General features: G+C 42.5%; 2 protein-coding genes across 7 annotated transcripts; one reads left to right on the top strand and one right to left on the bottom strand.

Annotated features, from left to right (window-relative positions):
* Positions 1-1,207: 1,207 nt before the first annotated feature.
* Positions 1,208-4,594, bottom strand: thtpa (thiamine triphosphatase). Of its 5 annotated transcripts, none has more exons than XM_019354836.2 (5): positions 4,405-4,594; positions 3,284-3,342; positions 2,609-2,678; positions 1,861-2,337; positions 1,208-1,760 (listed from the first exon to the last, which is right to left on the bottom strand). In XM_019354836.2, exons 3-5 carry the CDS (start codon positions 2,676-2,678, stop codon positions 1,660-1,662), a joined length of 648 nt encoding a protein of 215 aa, XP_019210381.1. In that variant the 5' UTR covers positions 3,284-3,342; positions 4,405-4,594; the 3' UTR covers positions 1,208-1,659. The 5 variants fall into 5 exon arrangements, with proteins under 5 accessions (XP_019210381.1, XP_005465127.1, XP_019210380.1 ...); XM_005465070.4 differs by having other exon boundaries at positions 1,861-2,340; positions 4,405-4,589; XM_019354835.2 differs by having other exon boundaries at positions 1,861-2,340; positions 3,284-3,335; positions 4,405-4,589.
* A 528-nt stretch (positions 4,595-5,122) lies between these two features.
* Positions 5,123-18,833, top strand: zfhx2 (zinc finger homeobox 2). 2 transcript variants are annotated; one of them, XM_005465075.4, is made up of 5 exons: positions 5,123-5,289; positions 7,437-7,595; positions 10,108-10,165; positions 10,492-14,669; positions 15,278-18,833. In XM_005465075.4, the coding sequence occupies exons 1-5, from the start codon at positions 5,284-5,286 to the stop codon at positions 15,680-15,682; spliced, it is 4,806 nt and encodes a 1,601-aa protein (XP_005465132.1). In that variant the 5' UTR covers positions 5,123-5,283; the 3' UTR covers positions 15,683-18,833. The 2 variants fall into 2 exon arrangements, with proteins under 2 accessions (XP_005465132.1, XP_005465131.1); XM_005465074.4 differs by lacking the exon at positions 5,123-5,289 and adding an exon at positions 5,661-5,867.
* The last annotated feature ends 104 nt before the right edge of the window (positions 18,834-18,937 follow it).

Genomic DNA, 18,937 nt, shown 5'->3' with positions numbered 1-18,937 from the left:
CCCAAAATGAAAGAGGATTATCCATGCATGACTCTGGTAATTTATCATTGATACAAGCTGACGTGCAAGAACATGTATTTTTTTTTGCAGCTTAAAATATACAGTGTTTTCCTCTTGCTAATGAATATATCACCATTAAGTAGACGCACAGGACTATTAGAAATGTTGTCCTTAACAGACAGCACTGATGGAGCTTAAAGAGCCAAACTTAAAATGCAAGGTTCTTAAGGTCACAGTTTGTCCTCTAACTGTTTGTTTGCCTCCTTTTTCTGTAACCATCACTGAACTGACTGATTTCTATCTAATCTCTGGTACACATCATGACAAAAAAAATCTTTTTGAAGAAAACAAACAGGTAGTCATGAGGCGAGGAAGCTTTTTAATGACATCACTCGAGCACTTTTTTTTTTCCCACCGTGAACAACACGCTCAGTGCAGCCCCTTGTGTGTCTCTGCAGCAGGCAAACATTTTCTCATGATCAGATTTAAGATGATAATAACTCTAACAATGCATGTAACCGTAAACGTAAACAATAGGTTGAAGGAGGAAATATTTCTGGGACAATCAAGATGCTGCGCAATAGCTATTTTGACTTAAGTGGCAGGACATGTTTTTTTTAGTTGAAAGGGTGCAGTCCTCACTCTGTTCTGTGCAACCTGGGTCTTAAATTGGATCTAACACTGGCTATTTGGAGCCTATTTATCCATAGCTCCAACTTACAGATGTGACCTGAACGTGCAACATGCAGGGAAGTTACTGTTTTGGAAGGAGTGCAGCTATAAGGATACACTCACTAAATGTGTGTGATTGTGCCCTTTTGAGACATGGCTGTGCACAGGAGGCTTTTGTTTTGTTGGGGTTATAATTTGGGTTTAAGGGTTAAAACTAGGATTTGGGTAGGGTTTGGCACCTGATAGTTTATTTTAGGATTAAGAGGTTGGGGAATGGATTAATGTCAGTAAATGTTCTCATACAGACAGGAATACAAACATACCTGCACCCTCCGCCCACATACACACAATCAACTGTAGTTATTCATGTATTATTGTGTAATTACTTAATAGTTACTTAATAATGACGTGGACGTGACAAACTAATCAGTGCCTCCAAAAACTGTCTCGCCTAAAGGTGACTGCTTGCAAAGCATGGCATATGTCAAAAGATATGTATCTACATGTAACAGGTCAAAGTCTGAACGCTATGTAGAACATTCAAGTGCAAATGTTTTTATTGAGACATTCAAATTTAAACACCGTGAAGAAAGTTTCTGTGAAAAGACAATGGGACGTTTCATCACTCTAAAAACGTGTGCCGAGCAATCAGAAGATCCTCTGCCACATGTCACAAACCAGTTCTTCCTCTTTGAGCCTCTTTGTGAGTACACATCTTTACTCTCAGTAAGAAAACATTGTCATCATTAGCGATAAATTAATATAAACTCTGATTGTATGGCCAAACCCCTCCCAAAAGCCCCTAAAACATAACCTCGCATACAAAAAGTTCACATAGCAATGACAGCAGCCATGGACCATCCAGTAGGCTTTACAGTTTAGAGTCTATTGAGTTTATAAATCTATACTTTATTACAGAATATTAGCTTTTACAGTAAATAAGACCTTTTGTTTGTTCCCATATTTGTACAGATGCAGTATGATCTCTTAGAGGATGTGTTCACTCAGCAGTTTTGCATAGTGCTCAGGGTGATTTCTTTTGAGGTAAACATCCATTTTTCCTTTAACTCGCTGATCTCCAGTAAGCCCTGTGAAGAAAAAGAGAAAAAATTCTTCACTACTTTACAGGTACGCTTAATAATAATCAGTATAAGGCAGCGGATGTGTTAAATGTTTGAGAGCGTATACCCAGCTTTTCCGCCGTTTTTCTGATCTTCTCCAGCGCAGCCTGCTCATCTCCTCCCTCTGGTACAAGGACTTCTATCTCCCCCACATGATAGCCAAAGTCAGCCTGGTCCAGATCGACCTGCACGCCCTCCTCCTTTAAAGTGAACGAGCGCCGTGCTGTTGTAAACTCTGCAAAGCACACCAGGTTCAGTTTGCTCACCCACGACTCATCTTCATGTGAGAAGCCTGCCTCTGACTCTCTGTCCTCTTTTATGACCTCTTTGACTCTCAGGTGAATTTCAGGCAGGCTGGTTATCTCCTTGTAACGGGTGCACAGTGCTGCTGCTGCTTCACCCTGCTTCCCGCTCTGTGATTCTGCTGTTGGGCACTTGAGCTCCCAGCATCCCTTACGTTTACGCAGCCACATGTCCCTCAAAGTCAGGTGAAACTCAGGAGTGTCGAAATACTGGTCGTGAATCTGCCGTTGGCCAATGCAAACTGCTGATGGAAAAAGGGATTTTTAAAAATAGATAATTCAATAAATAAAATTTTAAAAGGCTGATACAGATAATTAAACTTCATCATTAACCAAAGACAGATGGCTAGTGTCACTACAGTTACACAACAACCACAGCAATTAGTGCCATTAAATGCTGGAAAAGCCTTTCAGTGGCCGTTTATAATTCGCCGTGGATCAGAGCATCAGATAAATGCCTCCGATCTGACTGGATTCATGAGTAAATGTGTGGCGGACAAATTAAACACATACCCCCGATCTCCTTCAGTTTTTTCAGGGTGTCAGCATTGCATAAAAATTTCCTTTCCACTTCCACACTCATCTGAAAAAAAAAAGAAAAACAAGAAAGAAAACATGGTGAGATCCAAAGTGACAGTGTAATGTGATTGCAAATACGCCCACGTCTACTTTAAAGTTACTGTAGGAGTGATATAAATAGAATGGTGTATGTTGTATACGATGAGTCAATGCTCTCATTGGTGGGCAGAAAGCACAGACTGGCTGTGTTATGGGAAACGTTTTGTTATGTTGCTGTAACGCCACTGCTGATGAGTTTAAAAAGTGGTAAAGATGACCTGTTGGGGGTTCAAACAGAGCATCAGACTGGGGAAGGAAGGTGACTAAAAGGAATTTGAATGTGACAAGATTGTTAATCAGCCAACAGGCTGCTTTGAGTATTTCAGAAAGCGATGATCTGCTGGGATTTTCACACAAAACCATCACTAGGGTTTACAAAAAGCCTTCTGAGAAAGAGAAAACATCCAGAGGGAAGTAGTTCACTGGGTGAAAACACCTTGGTGATGCCAGAGGTCAGAGGAGAATTGCCAGACGGCTTTGAGCTAATAGGAAGGAAACAGAAAGTCAAAGAACCACTCACTACAACCAAGGTATGCACAAGAGCATCTCTGAATGCACAACAAGTCAAACCTTGAAGCAGATGGGTTACAGCAGCAGAAGACCACGCCGGGTGGTGTCAGTCCTGCAAGCTAAGAACAAGATTAGAAAAACATTGGCTGGTCTGATGAGCCTTGATTTCTGCTGTGACATCACGATGGTAGGGTCAGAATCTAGTGTAAACAAGAAAGCATGGATCCATCCTGCTTTATATCAACAGTTCAGGCTGCTGCTGGCAGTGTAATGGTAAAGGGAACATTTTATTGCCACATTTTGAACCTCTTAGTAGCAACTGAACATGGCTTAAACACCACAGCCTACCTGAGCACTACAGGAAAAATGTTAAGTGTTTTGATGACCCTCCATTGCTCGATGGTGGAGTCAGAATTTAGCGTAAACAACGAGCAAGCAACTGTTATTTTTTTCTTTTTCTTAATAAAAGTGAGTTTACTGTACTCAAATGCCCTCATCAGATCTCAATACAGCAGAGCACCTTTGGGATGTGGGGGAACGCAAGTGCAGCTGGACAAAACGGCAGCAACTGTGTGATGCTTTCACGTCTATATGGAGTGAAATCTCTTAGGAATGTTTCCACAGCTTGTTGAATGTATGCCATGAAGAATTAAGGCAGCTCAAAAGGTAAAAAACACTCCAATCCAGTACTAGCAAGGTATACCTAACAAAGTGGCTGGTAAATACTGCCAAAATTCAGCCTGTAATTTAACCTGCTGTACACTGAAATACAGTACAAGCATCAGTAATAATACAGTTATACTAATATAATAATACTGAGAAAATTATATAACTTTTAGTTTTCTATATTTTGACTAAAATTAGGTTATAGACATAAATGTCTTTCCTCGTAAAAGGTTATGTTTACATTGTGCTAGTGCTAATGATATGCTAACTTTCTCCCACTTGAACAGCCACCCCAGTTACTGTTGACTGTCCTTAAATGTTATAATGTAACCTATGTATGTTACAAAATAACAAAAAATGTATCTCCTTTAGTAAGTTACACCGGTCTAATGATCACACTCGAGCCGTTCAGCCCAGGCGGTGCCGCTGCTGTGGAGTCGTGCGGGAGCTGCATGTCAAAATCACCGATATGAACCACAGAGTCTCCAAAAAACACCAAGTGTACCGTCACACACCTTCACACATCAGCTCCTTCAGTCCAAACAATTCGGCTTTGAAATCAGAGAGAAAGCTCAATCCGTGCGACCTCTACACGCCAGCAACGTTTGATTTCGCACAGGCGCAATTAAGGACACCTATTGGTATATTCAGGAAAATCACTTCCTGTCCCAGAAACGCAGGGGACATACAGATGGTGCAGTTTTAATCCGCTCCGCTTCATAAATATTTATCCCACATAGTCGGCTGTTGATGTGCGCCACACCTATAGTTTGAGTGAAAACATGTCAGAATTTGTGCGGAGGAGGGTGGGAGGAGGCCGGCGAAGGGAAGCTCCGCGGTCACATCTCCATTATTCAGCTTTAATTAAGTCGTCACACTCTTTGTGACAATCTAAGTTGGCAGAATGGGGACTCATTTATTATTCACCTTTTAATGTGAAAATGAGGAAGAGCTCTCGCATTTAAGGGGCATTCCGTGTAATTTGAGCATTAAGATATTTCTTCTTCCCCCCACCACCTCTCTAAATGAATCTATCATTCATCCTCCATTTCCCCTTTTTTCTCTTTGTCTTAATTAATTCTATTACCCAATAATAAGCGATCAGTGTTTGAACATACATTAATTATCTGTAATATCTGCGGGGTTACATAAGGGATTTGATTGCCGTGTCTGTCCCCTCTGAATGTCAGCAATCAGCCTCGGGGGGAGCTGTGGTCTGTTTACTAGAGGGAAGAGGGGAAGGAGAGAAGGATAGGGCGAATGAAGGGAGGGGGAGAACAGGAGAGAGAGAGAGAGAGAGAGAGAGGGAGGGAGGGCAGGCAAGAAAACTTTTCACTTCTGAGGAGCCACAGAGGAAGCGTGTGTGTGTGCGTGCGTGTGCTGGAGCGGCGACCATGCAGGTAAAAAAAAAACGCATTAGCTAATTGCTCCGAACTTAATTAAACGCCATTCGCGATCGGTTAATTGTGCCGATTTGAGCGGGGAGAGTGGCCTGCGACTGCTACAGGATCGAGCAAACGACAGATCGTGCCCCATACTAATCCGATCCCTCATAGAAATCCAACATTAAATCCCAAACTTTTTTCTCTCGCCTCTCTCTTTCGCCTGGCTCTCCCTACACCACCCCCATCGTCGAGGCGACCGCCGCGCACGTACTCCGCTTTTTCAACTCGCTTTTCGGCGTCTAATTCTTTCGCCAATTACGGCTCGGAGCTCTTAAAACGCTAGTTTAAATGGCCATGTGTTGCACCGCGAGTGTTTAAGGTATGGATTTGAGCGCTAGGACGCGTCCAAAAAGGGGGTCTTGCTGGGCGGCGAGGGAGGAGGGGGTGCGAGTGCTTCTAACACATCTGTAAGCGGAGCCCACGTTCATTAATTAAATGGCTTTAGTCCGGCTAGGCCTCAATTTGCGCTGTTGAGCAGCAGGCGGCGGGCAGTGCAACACTAGATGCCCGACTGGCAGCCTATAATCAGAGGGGTAAGGAAATAACTCGAGGCCGAGGTTTTGTTTTTTATTTTTTATTTTAATATGAAGCCTATGAGTGTATCTTCTATCCTGGGTGAACTCGCTCGGTTATTGAAGCTGCAGTTTCCCCACCTGGCCGAGGCAGAGTTTTGTAGGGAGTGTAGAGCGGCCAGTTGGGAGACAGTTTGAGGAGCGGTTAATTATCTCTGCCTGCTAACAGGCTAGCTAGCAAAGTGACACGACTGTTAATAGCACAGCCCCCCACCCCCCTCCTTTTTGTTTATTAATTTAATCATCGCTCAGCCTTAACCGAGAGAGCCAGGAGCGAGATTACGCGGACGCCTGCCTCGTCTTTTACAGTTTCGGAGAAGTGTGGCTGTGACTGCAGGTTTTTATTTTCAGTAAACTAACTGGCAGCCAGCGTTTCCAGAAACACCACTGTAATGCGACGTTACAGGGGGGGCTTCACAGCGCCTAGCTTGCTAGCTAATTGATTCGTCTCTGCTCGGCATAGCTAATTAGACTGCTCGTTAATTAGCCAACTACGGCCAAGAAGATGCCAGTTTAGGTACGTCTTCTGCTTTTGATGATTAAACTCGTGACGAGGAGCTATTAAACGCGATACACTCCGCAGATGTAGACTCGTCGAAATATTATCTGGTCATATAACCCTGCTAGCTTGCTAATTGGCATGACGAGGAAGTGAGGATGGGAGCTGTGTTGGTATTTCTCCTCATGGGCACGAATTCCCGTGTTTTCCCGCTGCACCTTTGATTGTGAATGTTAGCCGAAGTATACATGAAAGCTCTGTGGTAATATTCACACTACCAGCGGTTTGTTTGGTTTCCTTAAGACTGTATGGGAGCCCGAGTATTTTTTTTTTTTTTTTTTAAATCCTACACGGTGAGCGAGTACAGTGTGGTCTCAGAATATATGCAGTATGCTGGCCACATGTTCCTCGTATTAGTCAAAACCAGTGGGGATATTTGTGCTCTGAGAGACAGTGTACTTGTTGTAAATTCGGGCAGTGCATGTTATGATTTGCATCGAGTGTGCTCCTCTGGTTATTCTGCATTTATTTCGGTGTTGTATGTGCGGATTTGTTGTTAGAATGGCAACAAAGATGTGTTTAGGAAGTCGACCTTGTATCCAGGAACAGCATCAGTGCCTTGTAAATTCATCTACGAGCGTGACGTGTACTCATTTACATTACAAAGGTGCCACTTAAACAATTTGAGTTGATGTGTAATTGGTCTTTTTGGACAAATAATAGCAATCTCTTTAGAAAGTTAGAAGTGCAACTCTTGTGAGACTGAGGTACTTATTTGTGATTAGATGTATTGACGTGGATATTCATCCAGTAACAGTTTGTCTTGGTCTGTGTCTAACTCCCTCCTTGATCTTGGTCAGTCCCTTTCATAAACTGCAGTTATTGCATCACATCTTAATTTCTTTCTTTTTCTATGAAATACTTTATGCATCATTTGTTTTTGTTTTGCTTTGCTTTGCTTTGTTGTTCTTTTTCGCAAAGAAACCACTCCTGAAGGGCAGGATTCTCAAACGTCTATTTGTGTTTGTTAGGAGGAGTCTGGAGAGGCGGTGTGCAGTGAAAGGAATGGGGTGGCAGAGTGGTTGTGCCCCCTGTGCCAAAAAGGGCAATCAGACAGATCTTCCCTATCTCTACATCTCACCCAACAACACAGCGTGCTTTCATCGTGTGTCGACAGGTTGCTGGATATTGTAAGTGTGGCATGGCATTATGGCCAAAGTATGTCAAATTATGGTTGAGTTCATGTCCCCCCCCCTTCCTCTTGTTATACAGCCTGATTATATTGGGTTATATATCAGTTACGTGCATAATGTTTAATGAACTCACTTCTTCCTGGCTGTTATACAGGGATTAGACATAATAACTTAATCAAATTCACAACTTCTTTAAAAAAAAATTCTTGTGATGCTCATCCAACTTAATAGTTGCTTTTGAGGCAGGAAAGTTACACAAGCCTTAGTGTCGATGCTAAAAATGCTGGGGTAACAAACGCATGATTAATTAAGTGACGAGGCAAGCACAGAAGTATCAGAAGTCATGGTGATGAATGCAAAACAGGAAAAATACATTGTCAAAGAGGAACAGTGGTCAGAGCTAGACTGTAATCTACTGTTAAAATAAAACCAGTGCGCCAGTGTTTAGTGCTGAGGTATTGTAGTTTCCTGTCTGTTGTAGCCGGCATAGTGTGAAATGCATTAGAAAATTGGCATTGTTAAGCAATGGAAAACACAACTAAGCTAGTTAAACTCTTAATTTGTAATACCAGAAAAATACTAGCCGTTTACTTAAAATCAAGAGGAAAAATGTATTTCGATACAACCATTGGTGATGTATAGATCTCACTAGTACATGCAGTACTGTGCAAAGTATTGAGTCACTCCTCGCTTTCTGAAGGACTTAGAAAGGTTTTCTTTGAACATTGGCTAATTTTTTACTCACTTTTTCTTCAGTCCATGTACTGACCATTTTCAGAGGAAATGGTCAGTACATGGACAAACAAACAAAACCTGTTTTGTTTGTTATAGCACCTAACTGAAGGGACCAAACAGTGTTGAATGTTGTCTACACAACAGAGAACTTGACTAAGAACCATTTTTAAAATGTATTTTTAGACACTTTGTTACTAGCAGCTTGTCACAAAAACACACTTGTTCTCAATTCTTTAGGTGACTATTTAAAAATGTCAAAGATAACAGCAACTAGCATTTTTTATTAATTAATTAATTAATTAATATATTTATTTTTCACCGATAAGGTGAGCCCTTCATGGCATGGTGTGCAGTGTGCCCTTAAAAATTGAGTAAACTGGACAAGTGGAGGACAAAAGAAGTGGTAGCCTTCTAAAACTATGATGAATAGCATCTGAAAGTCATGTCCTTAGGAAATTGGGGGGGGATAATGTAGTAAAGACCTGACACAGAACCTGAGAGGTGCATCTGGCCCTTCAGTTGATCCATCACTGAAGCCTCATCTGAAATGGTCTCAGTGGAAGGGTGTCTGTCAAAAAATCATTGAGTAAAGAAAACTGGGAGAAAAAGCTGAGGTATGACAAAGTACACAAATAGACTGTAAATCTGTGTCAACAGATCTTATGGAGTGAAGAATCCACTTTTTTTTTTTTTTTTTTTTTTCCCTCACTGAAATCATTATCAGTCTTTACAGAGGAGGCTAGGACAGTACAACAGTGATCATCCTTAAAACACAGTGGAGGCTCTGTCATGGTTTGGAGATACATTTCAGTCAGTGGTGCTGGGGATCTTGTGAAAATGATGAATTATGAAAAGCAATATCAGATTTTTGAGCCACCATGCAATATAATCTAAAAAGCGGTTAATTTTTGCTGCACAACAGTGATCCCAAACACACTGCCGGTGCAGTAAAATAATATTTGGATAGAAAAACACGCAAAGACACATAATCAGTCATGGATTGGCTTCCCCAGAGCCCAGACCTCAACATTACTGAAGCTGTGTGGGATCATCTTGGTAGATAATAGGAAAAAAGTCAACATCCAAAGAAGAGCTTTGAATGTTCTTCGAGATGCCTGGAGAACTATTCCTTAAGACTACTTAAAGCCATGATAAGGGTTCAGGCTGTGTTACTGGTTAAAAGTGGTCATACCAAATATTGATTTGAAAGCTTTTTAGAGTTGTGTAAACTTGCTTTAAACTGGCATATTTTCATCTGTGTTAGCTCAAGACTTTTGCATAGTACTGTAATTAATAGTAGTTTAAAATGTGATTGAAGTAGTTTCTGTTTTCATGACTTGTTTGTGCATATCCCCTTTGTGTAGTCAGCACTGTGATCGTTGTTGAAATAGTTTGAATATCTCATTGTTTGGCTTAGCCTGTTACCGAGTATGTCACTTTGAAAGTATTTAAGTAGCCATCACATTTGAAAAAGTAAGCATCTCTGTGAACAGTCTGTAAAGAACTACGATGGTTTAGTTATGTATAATGTTAAGAAATGAAGGGAATTTTACTGGTGGATCAGTTGATCAAAGACTACTTAATTTATGCCTTTAGGGTAATTTGCAAATTAAAGGCAGGCCCGCTATGTGTAATATAACCACACATCAATGAGTCACACCCAAATGTTGTTTCACAGAAGCTACATTATAGCATTCAGCTCATCTCGAAAGGGCCATTGCGCAGTCAAGTTTGCTATGGAAATTTTGCTGACTCGCTCCTTTTCTGTTATCAGGCTGTTCTAAAACGGGCTGCCCGTGTAGAAGAGGACAAAGGCGCTCACAAGTCCTCAGGTGAGAGTGATGCTTGTTTTTTGTAATTAACTCATGAGAAGTAAACTATAAAATTGAAAGGATAATAACACATGCCCGTTGTTGTAACTGCACTAATTGGATATCGCAACGACTTTAACTTGGTTGACCTTTACTGATTGATGGTGATTATCTATTTTAAAACTATGTAAAGGCAAAAGGAGGCTCGAAGAGTAAGGTTAGAGCATGCTTTCAGAGTGGAAAATCCTCTCACTTATACAAATTACATGCTGTATGTAAATGTACATTTATTATTTATTACACCACTGATTAGCTTTTGATTGTTCATTGTGTATTTATCTTATCAGATGCAGAGTCTTCACAACTGAAGCCCACTGAAGACGTCACTTCAGACCCCTGCAAATCTAGCGAGAGTTCAGACGCTACCCAGACGCTTGGAGACAAAGAGATGGAGGAAGAGAGAATAATGGAACAGGAGGGAGGTGAAGCTGAAGCAGAGCCAGAAGAGGAGGGAAATCCACTTACAGGAGCCAAACAGCAAAATGCAACTGAAAACACAGAAATCCCAGACGCTAGTGAAAAGTCAGTTGGTAAAAATGGTGTGCCAGCTGAAAATAACACCCGTTCATTCAAATGTAATGCCTGCTTGGAAAGTTTTCCCAGCAGAACTGCCTTGAGTGTTCATTATAACTCTGCATCCCACATTCAGAGAATGACAACAGGCTCTGGAAAACAAGGTGCAGAAAGTAGTCCCCAAACTCCTTCGGTTCCAATCCTATCTCGGCCATATATATCAAACAAGCCCTACCAGTGTTCTGTATGTCGAGTCTCCTACAATCATGCCATCACCCTTGAGAGCCATATGAAATCTGTCTTGCACCAGACCCGCAGCAGAAATGCTGGAATTGCTGCACATGCTGCAAACAGCGCAGTGGCTGCTGCTGGTTCGAGAGGCAGCGCTGCCAACCCAGTAGTTACCACGTCGGAAAGTGGAAGCAGTCAGTCAGCTACCTCCACCAACTGTGCTGCTCCTGGGACGTTGATGGTGACTGCTGCGAAAGAAGGCGAGCAGATTCCAACTTCACAAGTGGCTCCCTCCCTCCTCACTTCCCCTGTGGCCTCAGCTCAGGCGGTCTCGGCCTTTCTCACCCTCCTCACTTCCAGTCCTAACACACTGTCACACTCCCTCCTCCCCTCCCTGTTTGCAGCTAGTGCTGCTCCTGGTGCCGCTGCACCTCAGCTTGTGCCTCAGCCTCAAATGGTCATGCCCTTGATCTTAAATGGGCTCCAAGCCCAAACCCAGCAGCACCAAGAGAACCAGCAAGGCCAGCTCCTTACCCAGTGCGTGCCACTAGTAGGTCTCAGCACAGCCCAGCAAGCCCTTCTAACCCAAAGACTTAACAGCTTACAGAACCAGTGGCCCTCTGCAGGAGTTCCAACAAACATACAGCCCTGTGGGGAAGAGCAAAAACAGACTTTAAAGAGTGAGAGAGAACAAAAGAGTGAGGCTAGGAATGAGACTGTTGAAGAAAAGATCTCTGATCAGGTCAAAGATGAGCATAACCGTACTGCCCAGAAACCTAAGGAAGAGAACAGTAAAGACATTGCACAGTGTTCTGATATAGAAAGTAACGTAAAGGTTGAGAATAATGAAAACAATGGGAAGGCACATGAAGATGGCACAACAGATGGAGACTGCTCAACAAATCAGTTGGACCTGGAAGGTGATAAAGTAGCTAGCCTGAATCTCTCCCCAGCGGGCACAGAGAAGAGCCTCCGCAATAACAACCTCTCCCCTTCTGCATCTGTGCCCAGCAACTCGAGCCTCAGTCCTGTAAATTTAAACCTTACCCTTAGTCCTGATTCTACTCCTCAAAAATCCCAATCAGGCACAAGCCCATGTGGCTCTCTTGGCACCCCAAAATCCAGCTCAAGTACCAATGCCTTAACTAACAGCCAAAATCGTCTTCATTGTAATACAGTGGATTCCATTTATCCAGACCTTCCAGTGCTTTCAGAGTTCCAGTCAGAGGTTCTCTGGGCCTTCTTTGAGTCACGTAGTGAGGCTGATGCTGCAAGTCCTCCCCATGAGGACTGTGAAGCTCTGGGCCGAGAGGTGGGTCTTTCTGAAGAAGAGGTTCGAAGGTGGCTGACCCAAGCTCGACACACAAAACAAAGACAGAGGGCAACAGAGTTGGAACAGCTGGGCGGTGTTCCAAGAAATTGTCAGAGTTCTGATAATGACTATGATGACGAGGAAAACTCACTCATAATAGCAGAAGGTGAGGATGATGCTGAACCATTTAGTAATCAGGCCATGGATTTGTCTAGTACAAGAGGGAAACGCAAACACAGAGAGTTGGGAAGGGAGGGTCAGGGAGATTCCTGTCTCACATCTGATTCAGAGAATGAGGTCTACACTTCTGTCATTGTTTCAGATGAGGAAAGTCAGAATGGGTCTTTAAGAGATGATCCTGAAAGCCCTGCTAAAGACGAAGCACAGCGGGAGGTCCACGGTGATAAGGGTTCAGTTGGAGGAAAGGTATTGCGCTCCACGACTGTGTTTCTTTCCGATGCAGAGGATGAATACGAAGATGAGGATGGCGGAGGTAGTCAAGGGGCCAAGAGAAAAAAACAGAGAGAGAAGTTTGAACATGAGCTGGAGGTAAAAAAGGAAAGACAAGACCCAGATGTAGATCTAGAGTTGGAGGCCCAAGGTGATCCTCCAAGCTCACAGTCAAATGCAGCAGATCCCTCTGAAATCCCAACTGGTGCTCTCCACTCGCTTCCCTTGTCATTCACTCCCTTTTCTACTCCGTTTCTTAGCCCCTATGTTCTCTCCCTTACTCCTTCGGTGGTTGGGGATGGAAGCAAAGTCCCCATCTTTCCCAACCCACCAACCATCACACGCTTCTCCAACTCTCTTCTCTCACAATCTCTCTTCTCACAAAACCAAACCTCCCGCTACCTGTCCAATGGTGACGACTGTGAGTCAGCTCTTGATCTCAGCATGGGCAAAAACAGCTCAAAGTCTGCTCTGTCCTCATCTCTGGCTGATACAATTGCAGCACAGAAGGGACAGTTGCTGGACGGACTTGGCCTGAGGCCCACATCCAAAGGTCTGGTAGTCGTCCAGGTTAAGCCGGAATCTGTTACTGCCATGCCCTCTTCTAACAATGTTACAAACATGGTCAACTGCAGTAATGTGACCAAGTCTAACATTTACATGAGGCCTGGAGAAAAAATGAATACCACACTATTGGAAAGGGACCGAGAAAAGGAGAGGGAGCAGGAACAGGAGCAGAGGAAGTCCAAAGGAAAAAGGTACCGGGATATGCGGCGTTCAAGGACCATCATACAAGCAGAACAACTCGATATTCTGTATGGCTGCTATTTCAAAGACCCAAATCCTGGGAAACATGAGTTTGAACAGATCTCAGAGTGGGTTCACCTTCCAAAGAAGGTGGTTCAGATTTGGTTCCAGAACATGAGGGCGAGGGAAAGAAAAGGCGAGGTCAGATTCATAGGCGACGGGACCTTGGCAGCAGTTGGCAAACCTCTCATCAAATTTACTTGGCCTCTTTCCAAACCCATATTCACTAACAAGCCTGCTACAAACAATACCGGGGGAATTACAACTACTCCGATTGTTCGCACCCTCATCAAGACAGAGAGAGAGCCAGTAAATGAACTGGCCAAACCAGCGCCAGTTGTGATGAAGAAAATATCCCCTGTTCCTATAAAGCCGAAGGAGTCAGTTTCTTCCACCACAGCATCTCCTGTGAGCAGCAGTGCTTCTGCAGTGCCAAAGACCACGCTCGAAACCACCAGCAACATCACCATGGTTAAAGTTGCACCCAAAGCAAATACCCCTGTCCTCTTGGTGCCACCCAAGGATTTGATTCCAATTGCTCCACGACCAGCCCAGAAACGAAAGCTAGAAGACGAGAGCGAGGAAGAAAAGACCGATGAGGAGCGGGATAACGAAAGTGAGATCGGTCCTGGACCAGGAACCACTAACCGCATGGTGCCGAAGCTCCCCACAACTCCCATCAACAACAGGCCTTCCGCCACAGCAGTGGTGCCACAAAAACAGAATGGGCTGAACTACTGGACTTCCAAAGTCCCCATTAAGATCAACACTCTATCAAGAGAACAACTGGCTCTTCCTACGCATACAGCTCCTCGTACCATCCCCCCTCCTCCCACCCCCAGCATTGCACCAGTCAGCCCTAACACCCCTAGTTCTGCCAAAGTGGCCAGCCCCTCCACCCCATGTGTAGCTAAATCAAGCCCAACAGAAAGCAGCTTTCTGCCCCACTCATCCAGCCGTAGACCACGCACTCATTTGTCCTGCCTACAACTGTCCATTCTGCAGTCATGTTACGAGACCTGTGCCCATCCCAACGCCATGGAGTGCGAGGCAATTGGCACTGAGCTCAACCTGCCGCTCAAGGTGGTGCAGATTTGGTTCCAAAACACAAGAGCGAAGGAGAAGCGCTGGAGGCTGCAGCAGGAGAAAATGGTAAGCTGACAAGTTTTTCTATGAGAATGATATTAAAAAAACCCAACTTTTTTTTTTCCCCCCTCCTTTTTAATCATTAAAAATACAAACTTACTGTTTATATTTGCAAATATAATGCAGAGAGAAGGAACGAATGCTTTCTTTTAAAAATATGTTGAATAAGAGTTTTACATAGGTCTGCCGTGCTGTTTTAGAGGTGGTGTTGGAGTATTACGTTCAACCATTTATAGCCTGGAAAATCAGTTGAGACATAAATGGATCAAGTAAAGCAATGGGCATGTATTTCAGTAATCCTACTTAATAAGATCTGACCAATAAAAGCTTAAAATTCCCTCACTAGCTTTCACTACTTTAATGACAAGCTTGCCTGACTCTTGTCTTTTGGGATTACAGTTTTATACACATAAGGTTGCTGATATGGTTGAGTTTGGTAATATTGGTCAAATTTAAGTTAAGGAAACTTGATCACTTGTGTCCTCAACAAATATCCAGACAGCCTTAATCTTGCTTTGTTCATTTTAAAACTATGAATATTAAAGATCTGACTTGTATGACATTAAACATTCCTTCTCTGTTTGCATCTCCACACTCCAATGTGGGATTCTCAGTCTCCTCTTTCAGGCGCGAAGGTAGACATGAGCTCAGGAAGCTACCTGCAGTACAGCGCTCTCAAGGCCAATCGACCCATCCTGCCCAAGCCTGTTCAGCTAACGGTTACCGAACCTCCAGCTTCCCCAGTGCCCGGTCAGCCGGTGCCAAAGGAGACCCTGACGGGGCGCTGCGACGCTTGCAACGTCTCCTTTGAATCCCGGGCTGCAGCAAGGGCCCACGTCTTCTCTCCGCGTCACCTGGCAACCCTGAGAACCACTAACTTTGGCCAGCCGACGGCGCTCGTCAACAAGAGCGGAACCGGCAGTGCTGCTCTTTCCACTACTGTAACCAGCTCTGGCGGTGGTTCTGAAGGGGAGATAATAATCGAGTTGCCTCCAGCGATGGCCACCAGCAACAGTTAAAGACTCAGATCAGGATTGGTCTGCACACTGACTATTGTTGGACCCATTTGGGCTCCTCAGATTTTAATAAACAGATTTGAGCACTAATCCTCAAAAACTAATATTCTTTAGTTTTTGATGTCGGCTCCCCCCTTGCACCCGCTATCCTTTGCTCAACCTTCACTGACTTGATATCCGTTATCTGTAGAGCTCACCTGGTATCAAATACAACAGCAGACTCTTTCCATGCTGCTTGTCACTTAATCAGTTGCTGTCTGATAAGTGATAACACCCCCACCTTCCTCAGAGTTCCCTTAATCCTCATTTTATCCAGACATTTTTGGTCCTAACCCTGTGGTTGGTTATGTATTACCTTACTTCTATGACCTTCCTATAATTTGTAAAGGCACTCAGCTTGCCACGCTTGAGCTGTTGTACCCTAAAAACTGATGCAAGTGTTTCCTTTTTCTTTTTTCTTTCTTTTTTTGGCAGAGGCCATGGGGGGATTTTTGGGAAACACTTTTTGGGATAACATGGAAATGCTGACATGTATAACTCCCACTTTGCTCCTGTGGAATTGTTTTTCTCACGCCTACTTTCACTTTTAGGGCAAAGATTGCTTGGATATAATACGACTGGACTAAATCATTGGGAGAGAAAGAACTGGTCTTAACCGCCACCCTTTTTAATTGTCACAGAAGGGTGAAATGAAGAGTGTTGTCTACTCACTACTTTGGGATATAAAAGGAGGTACTTCGGAGAGAATAGGGCTGTTGAATTGTCCCCATATTCATGTTCATAGTTTCACGACAATCCAAATAGAGGCTGAGGGAAGTAGAATCTTTGGCATACCGCACTTTGACACATTTTACATTGTTTTGAAATGTTTTTAAGCATTCGAATGCAGGTGTCTTTTATGGAAGGATACGCTGATGCATGTTGGATGCCTTAATATAAAGTGAAATAAATATTTTTTTTTTTTTTTCCTAATCAAATGAAACATGCTTTAGGTGTGAGTATAATAATTGTGCAAAAAGCAGACCTGGGCGTATTGAAGAAGAGCTTTATTCCAAAATGCTTTTACATAAAGTTTTGTTTTTGGGAGAATATTTGTGAATGTCACATGTTTATAAAGTTGTCAGCAATCTCTTGGCCAAGGAGTAGAATTACCAACTATCATGCTTTCACACGTTTGCTGTAAATTTCACTTCCTACCCAAATGTGTGCGTCTCATTTTGGAATTTAGCTCTTCAGACCGGTGGGTGAAGATGACGTTTTAAAAAAAACATTTTTTTTTTTACGGCTACTGTGGGATACACGTCCGGGAGATTTCTGTTGGAGAATTCAGTCTGAATTTGACAAATTGGGCTGATTTCCTAACTTTTTTTTTTTGCGAATACTGTGTATAAAGCCCTTTTCAGACTTAAAATTCCTGGCTTCACTACTTTTTTTTCTTTTTTTAAAGGAATAAGAAAAGAAAAAGGATGCCCCCCAATTTGTAGGTCACTTTTGTGTGCTGCATGGCGCTGCTAAGACTGATTCCCCATCTCTCCTACACAGGCTCCGAAACACATCCCTTTTGACTTGGGATTAATGAAAATGCACCATAGAAGAAGAATATTTTCAATGTATGGCAGATTACAAACGGAGTGTGTGTAGAAAACATGCCTTTTAGCATGTTATTTAGTGAGCCAGGTTACTCTCAAAGCTGCATGAAAGACGTGCACAAATCAAACAATACAACAGCATGCAGTTCACGTGTGTGTGTTCAAAGTGATACCTGAATGTTACGCAGTCTGGCGCGGTACCTTTTACACACAAGTGACCTGCATGTCGATTTGGACAAGGAGCCGACAGATGCAGTCATCACTGAAAGGGGCTTTAGACAGCAAAGTTACGAATTTCTGTAATCATTTCATTTATTTCAATATTTATACAAATGATACAAAAAGCAATTCAAATCTGGAATAACAGATTTTTTTTTATTATTATTATTATTATTATTATTTTTTTTTTTTTAGGTCAAAAGCCAAACCTCTAGAACAAGACAGCAGGGTTTGAAATGGTTTGTCCCCCCTCCTCCCCATACTCGTTTTCCTCTTGATTTTTTTTTTTCTCAGTTTTGAAGCAGAGTTGGTGATTCTGGTCATGTATGTGCTGTGAAACGAGAGCTAATATCTGGAAACCACAACAAGGGAGACAGCTGGGTATTACAAGTATCCTTAAGGGACAAATGGATACTCAAATCTAGGAAGCAAATTAGGAAACCTAAAAAAAAAAAAATGTGTTGACAGAGCTAATAAGATGGTGCTGTGTTGAAGGACACTTAACATACTAAAGATGTTTTCCTTCAATTTAAGTTGTATATTAATGTTACTATTGATAGTTTTAACAAAATGCAAAACTAAACATGAACTTTTTTTTGTAAAGAAATATATTAAAAAAAAAATAACTGATATTCCAAAGTAATCCTCCCTTTGCTTTCTGTCATTCAAAAACCAAAAAGCAATCTTTAGGTTGACAGAGAGCAGGAGAGGTGTTCGCAAATGCAAACTGTAAAGGACGTCCCATGGCTTGACACTTGCACTAGTCCACAATTTTTGCACAAGCTACAGGCATTTCAAATGAACACAGCCATCACCACAACATTTAAGAGTCACTCGGTGTGGTTTTTTTTTAAACAAGGAGGGTAACGCTGTCCTTTGACAACTAATAATTTCTTACTCCTGTTGGAAACTGTATCTTGTGTGTAAAGCAAGGACTGGAGTGCTTGATCCTCAAGACTGGGATTACACACGCACACACATAGACACGGTGTTGCACTGTCCAAACTAGATACGTTTTTATGGAGATCTGCTTTTTATTCTCTTATGTTTCATTGTCACTTTGATTATCACTATTGTTATAACTGTACTACTACTTATACGATTTATTATTACTACTCATCACTGTTTTTGATTATTGATTCATAATGGTTTTAAATGCCACCACTCTGCTCAGAAAGAGTATGGTATTCCTATGAATATTGAACAATAATAGTGGCAGTGTTGTTCTGAATTGTTAGATTTTTGATTAAGCTTATTTTTCCTCCTCACTTGTACCTGCCTTTTTTGTGTTTGGTCTCCATTATGCTTTCTTTGATATACAGAAAATAAAATCATTGAAGAACAAAGCATATCTCGAATGATTGAAGTGCAGCTGAAGCATTTATTTGTGTGTCACTAAGGTTTAATTCTCCTAACGGAAGAATTAGTTCATTTAAGAAGCTTTGCCTGA

Source organism: Oreochromis niloticus, linkage group LG9 (assembly GCF_001858045.2).
Source record: "Oreochromis niloticus isolate F11D_XX linkage group LG9, O_niloticus_UMD_NMBU, whole genome shotgun sequence".
Taxonomy (NCBI): domain Eukaryota; kingdom Metazoa; phylum Chordata; class Actinopteri; order Cichliformes; family Cichlidae; genus Oreochromis; species Oreochromis niloticus.
Note: the sequence above shows the minus strand (reverse complement) of the source record. Positions and strands in the feature narration are given on the sequence as shown.

Excerpts from the sequence above, each read along its gene's own strand:
- thtpa (XM_005465070.4), bottom strand. The coding sequence starts at position 2,678 with ATGAGTGTGGAAGTGGAAAGGAAATTTTTATGCAATGCTGACACCCTG. Across the intron at positions 2,341-2,608 it reads AAAACTGAAGGAGATCGGGG|CAGTTTGCATTGGCCAACGG; the intron begins GTATGTGTTTAA and ends TTTTTCCATCAG. Across the intron at positions 1,761-1,860 it reads AAAAACGGCGGAAAAGCTGG|GGCTTACTGGAGATCAGCGA; the intron begins GTATACGCTCTC and ends TTTTCTTCACAG.
- zfhx2 (XM_005465074.4), top strand. The coding sequence starts at position 5,838 with ATGCCCGACTGGCAGCCTATAATCAGAGGG. Across the intron at positions 10,166-10,491 it reads AGGCGCTCACAAGTCCTCAG|ATGCAGAGTCTTCACAACTG; the intron begins GTGAGAGTGATG and ends TTATCTTATCAG. Across the intron at positions 14,670-15,277 it reads GGCTGCAGCAGGAGAAAATG|TCTCCTCTTTCAGGCGCGAA; the intron begins GTAAGCTGACAA and ends TGGGATTCTCAG.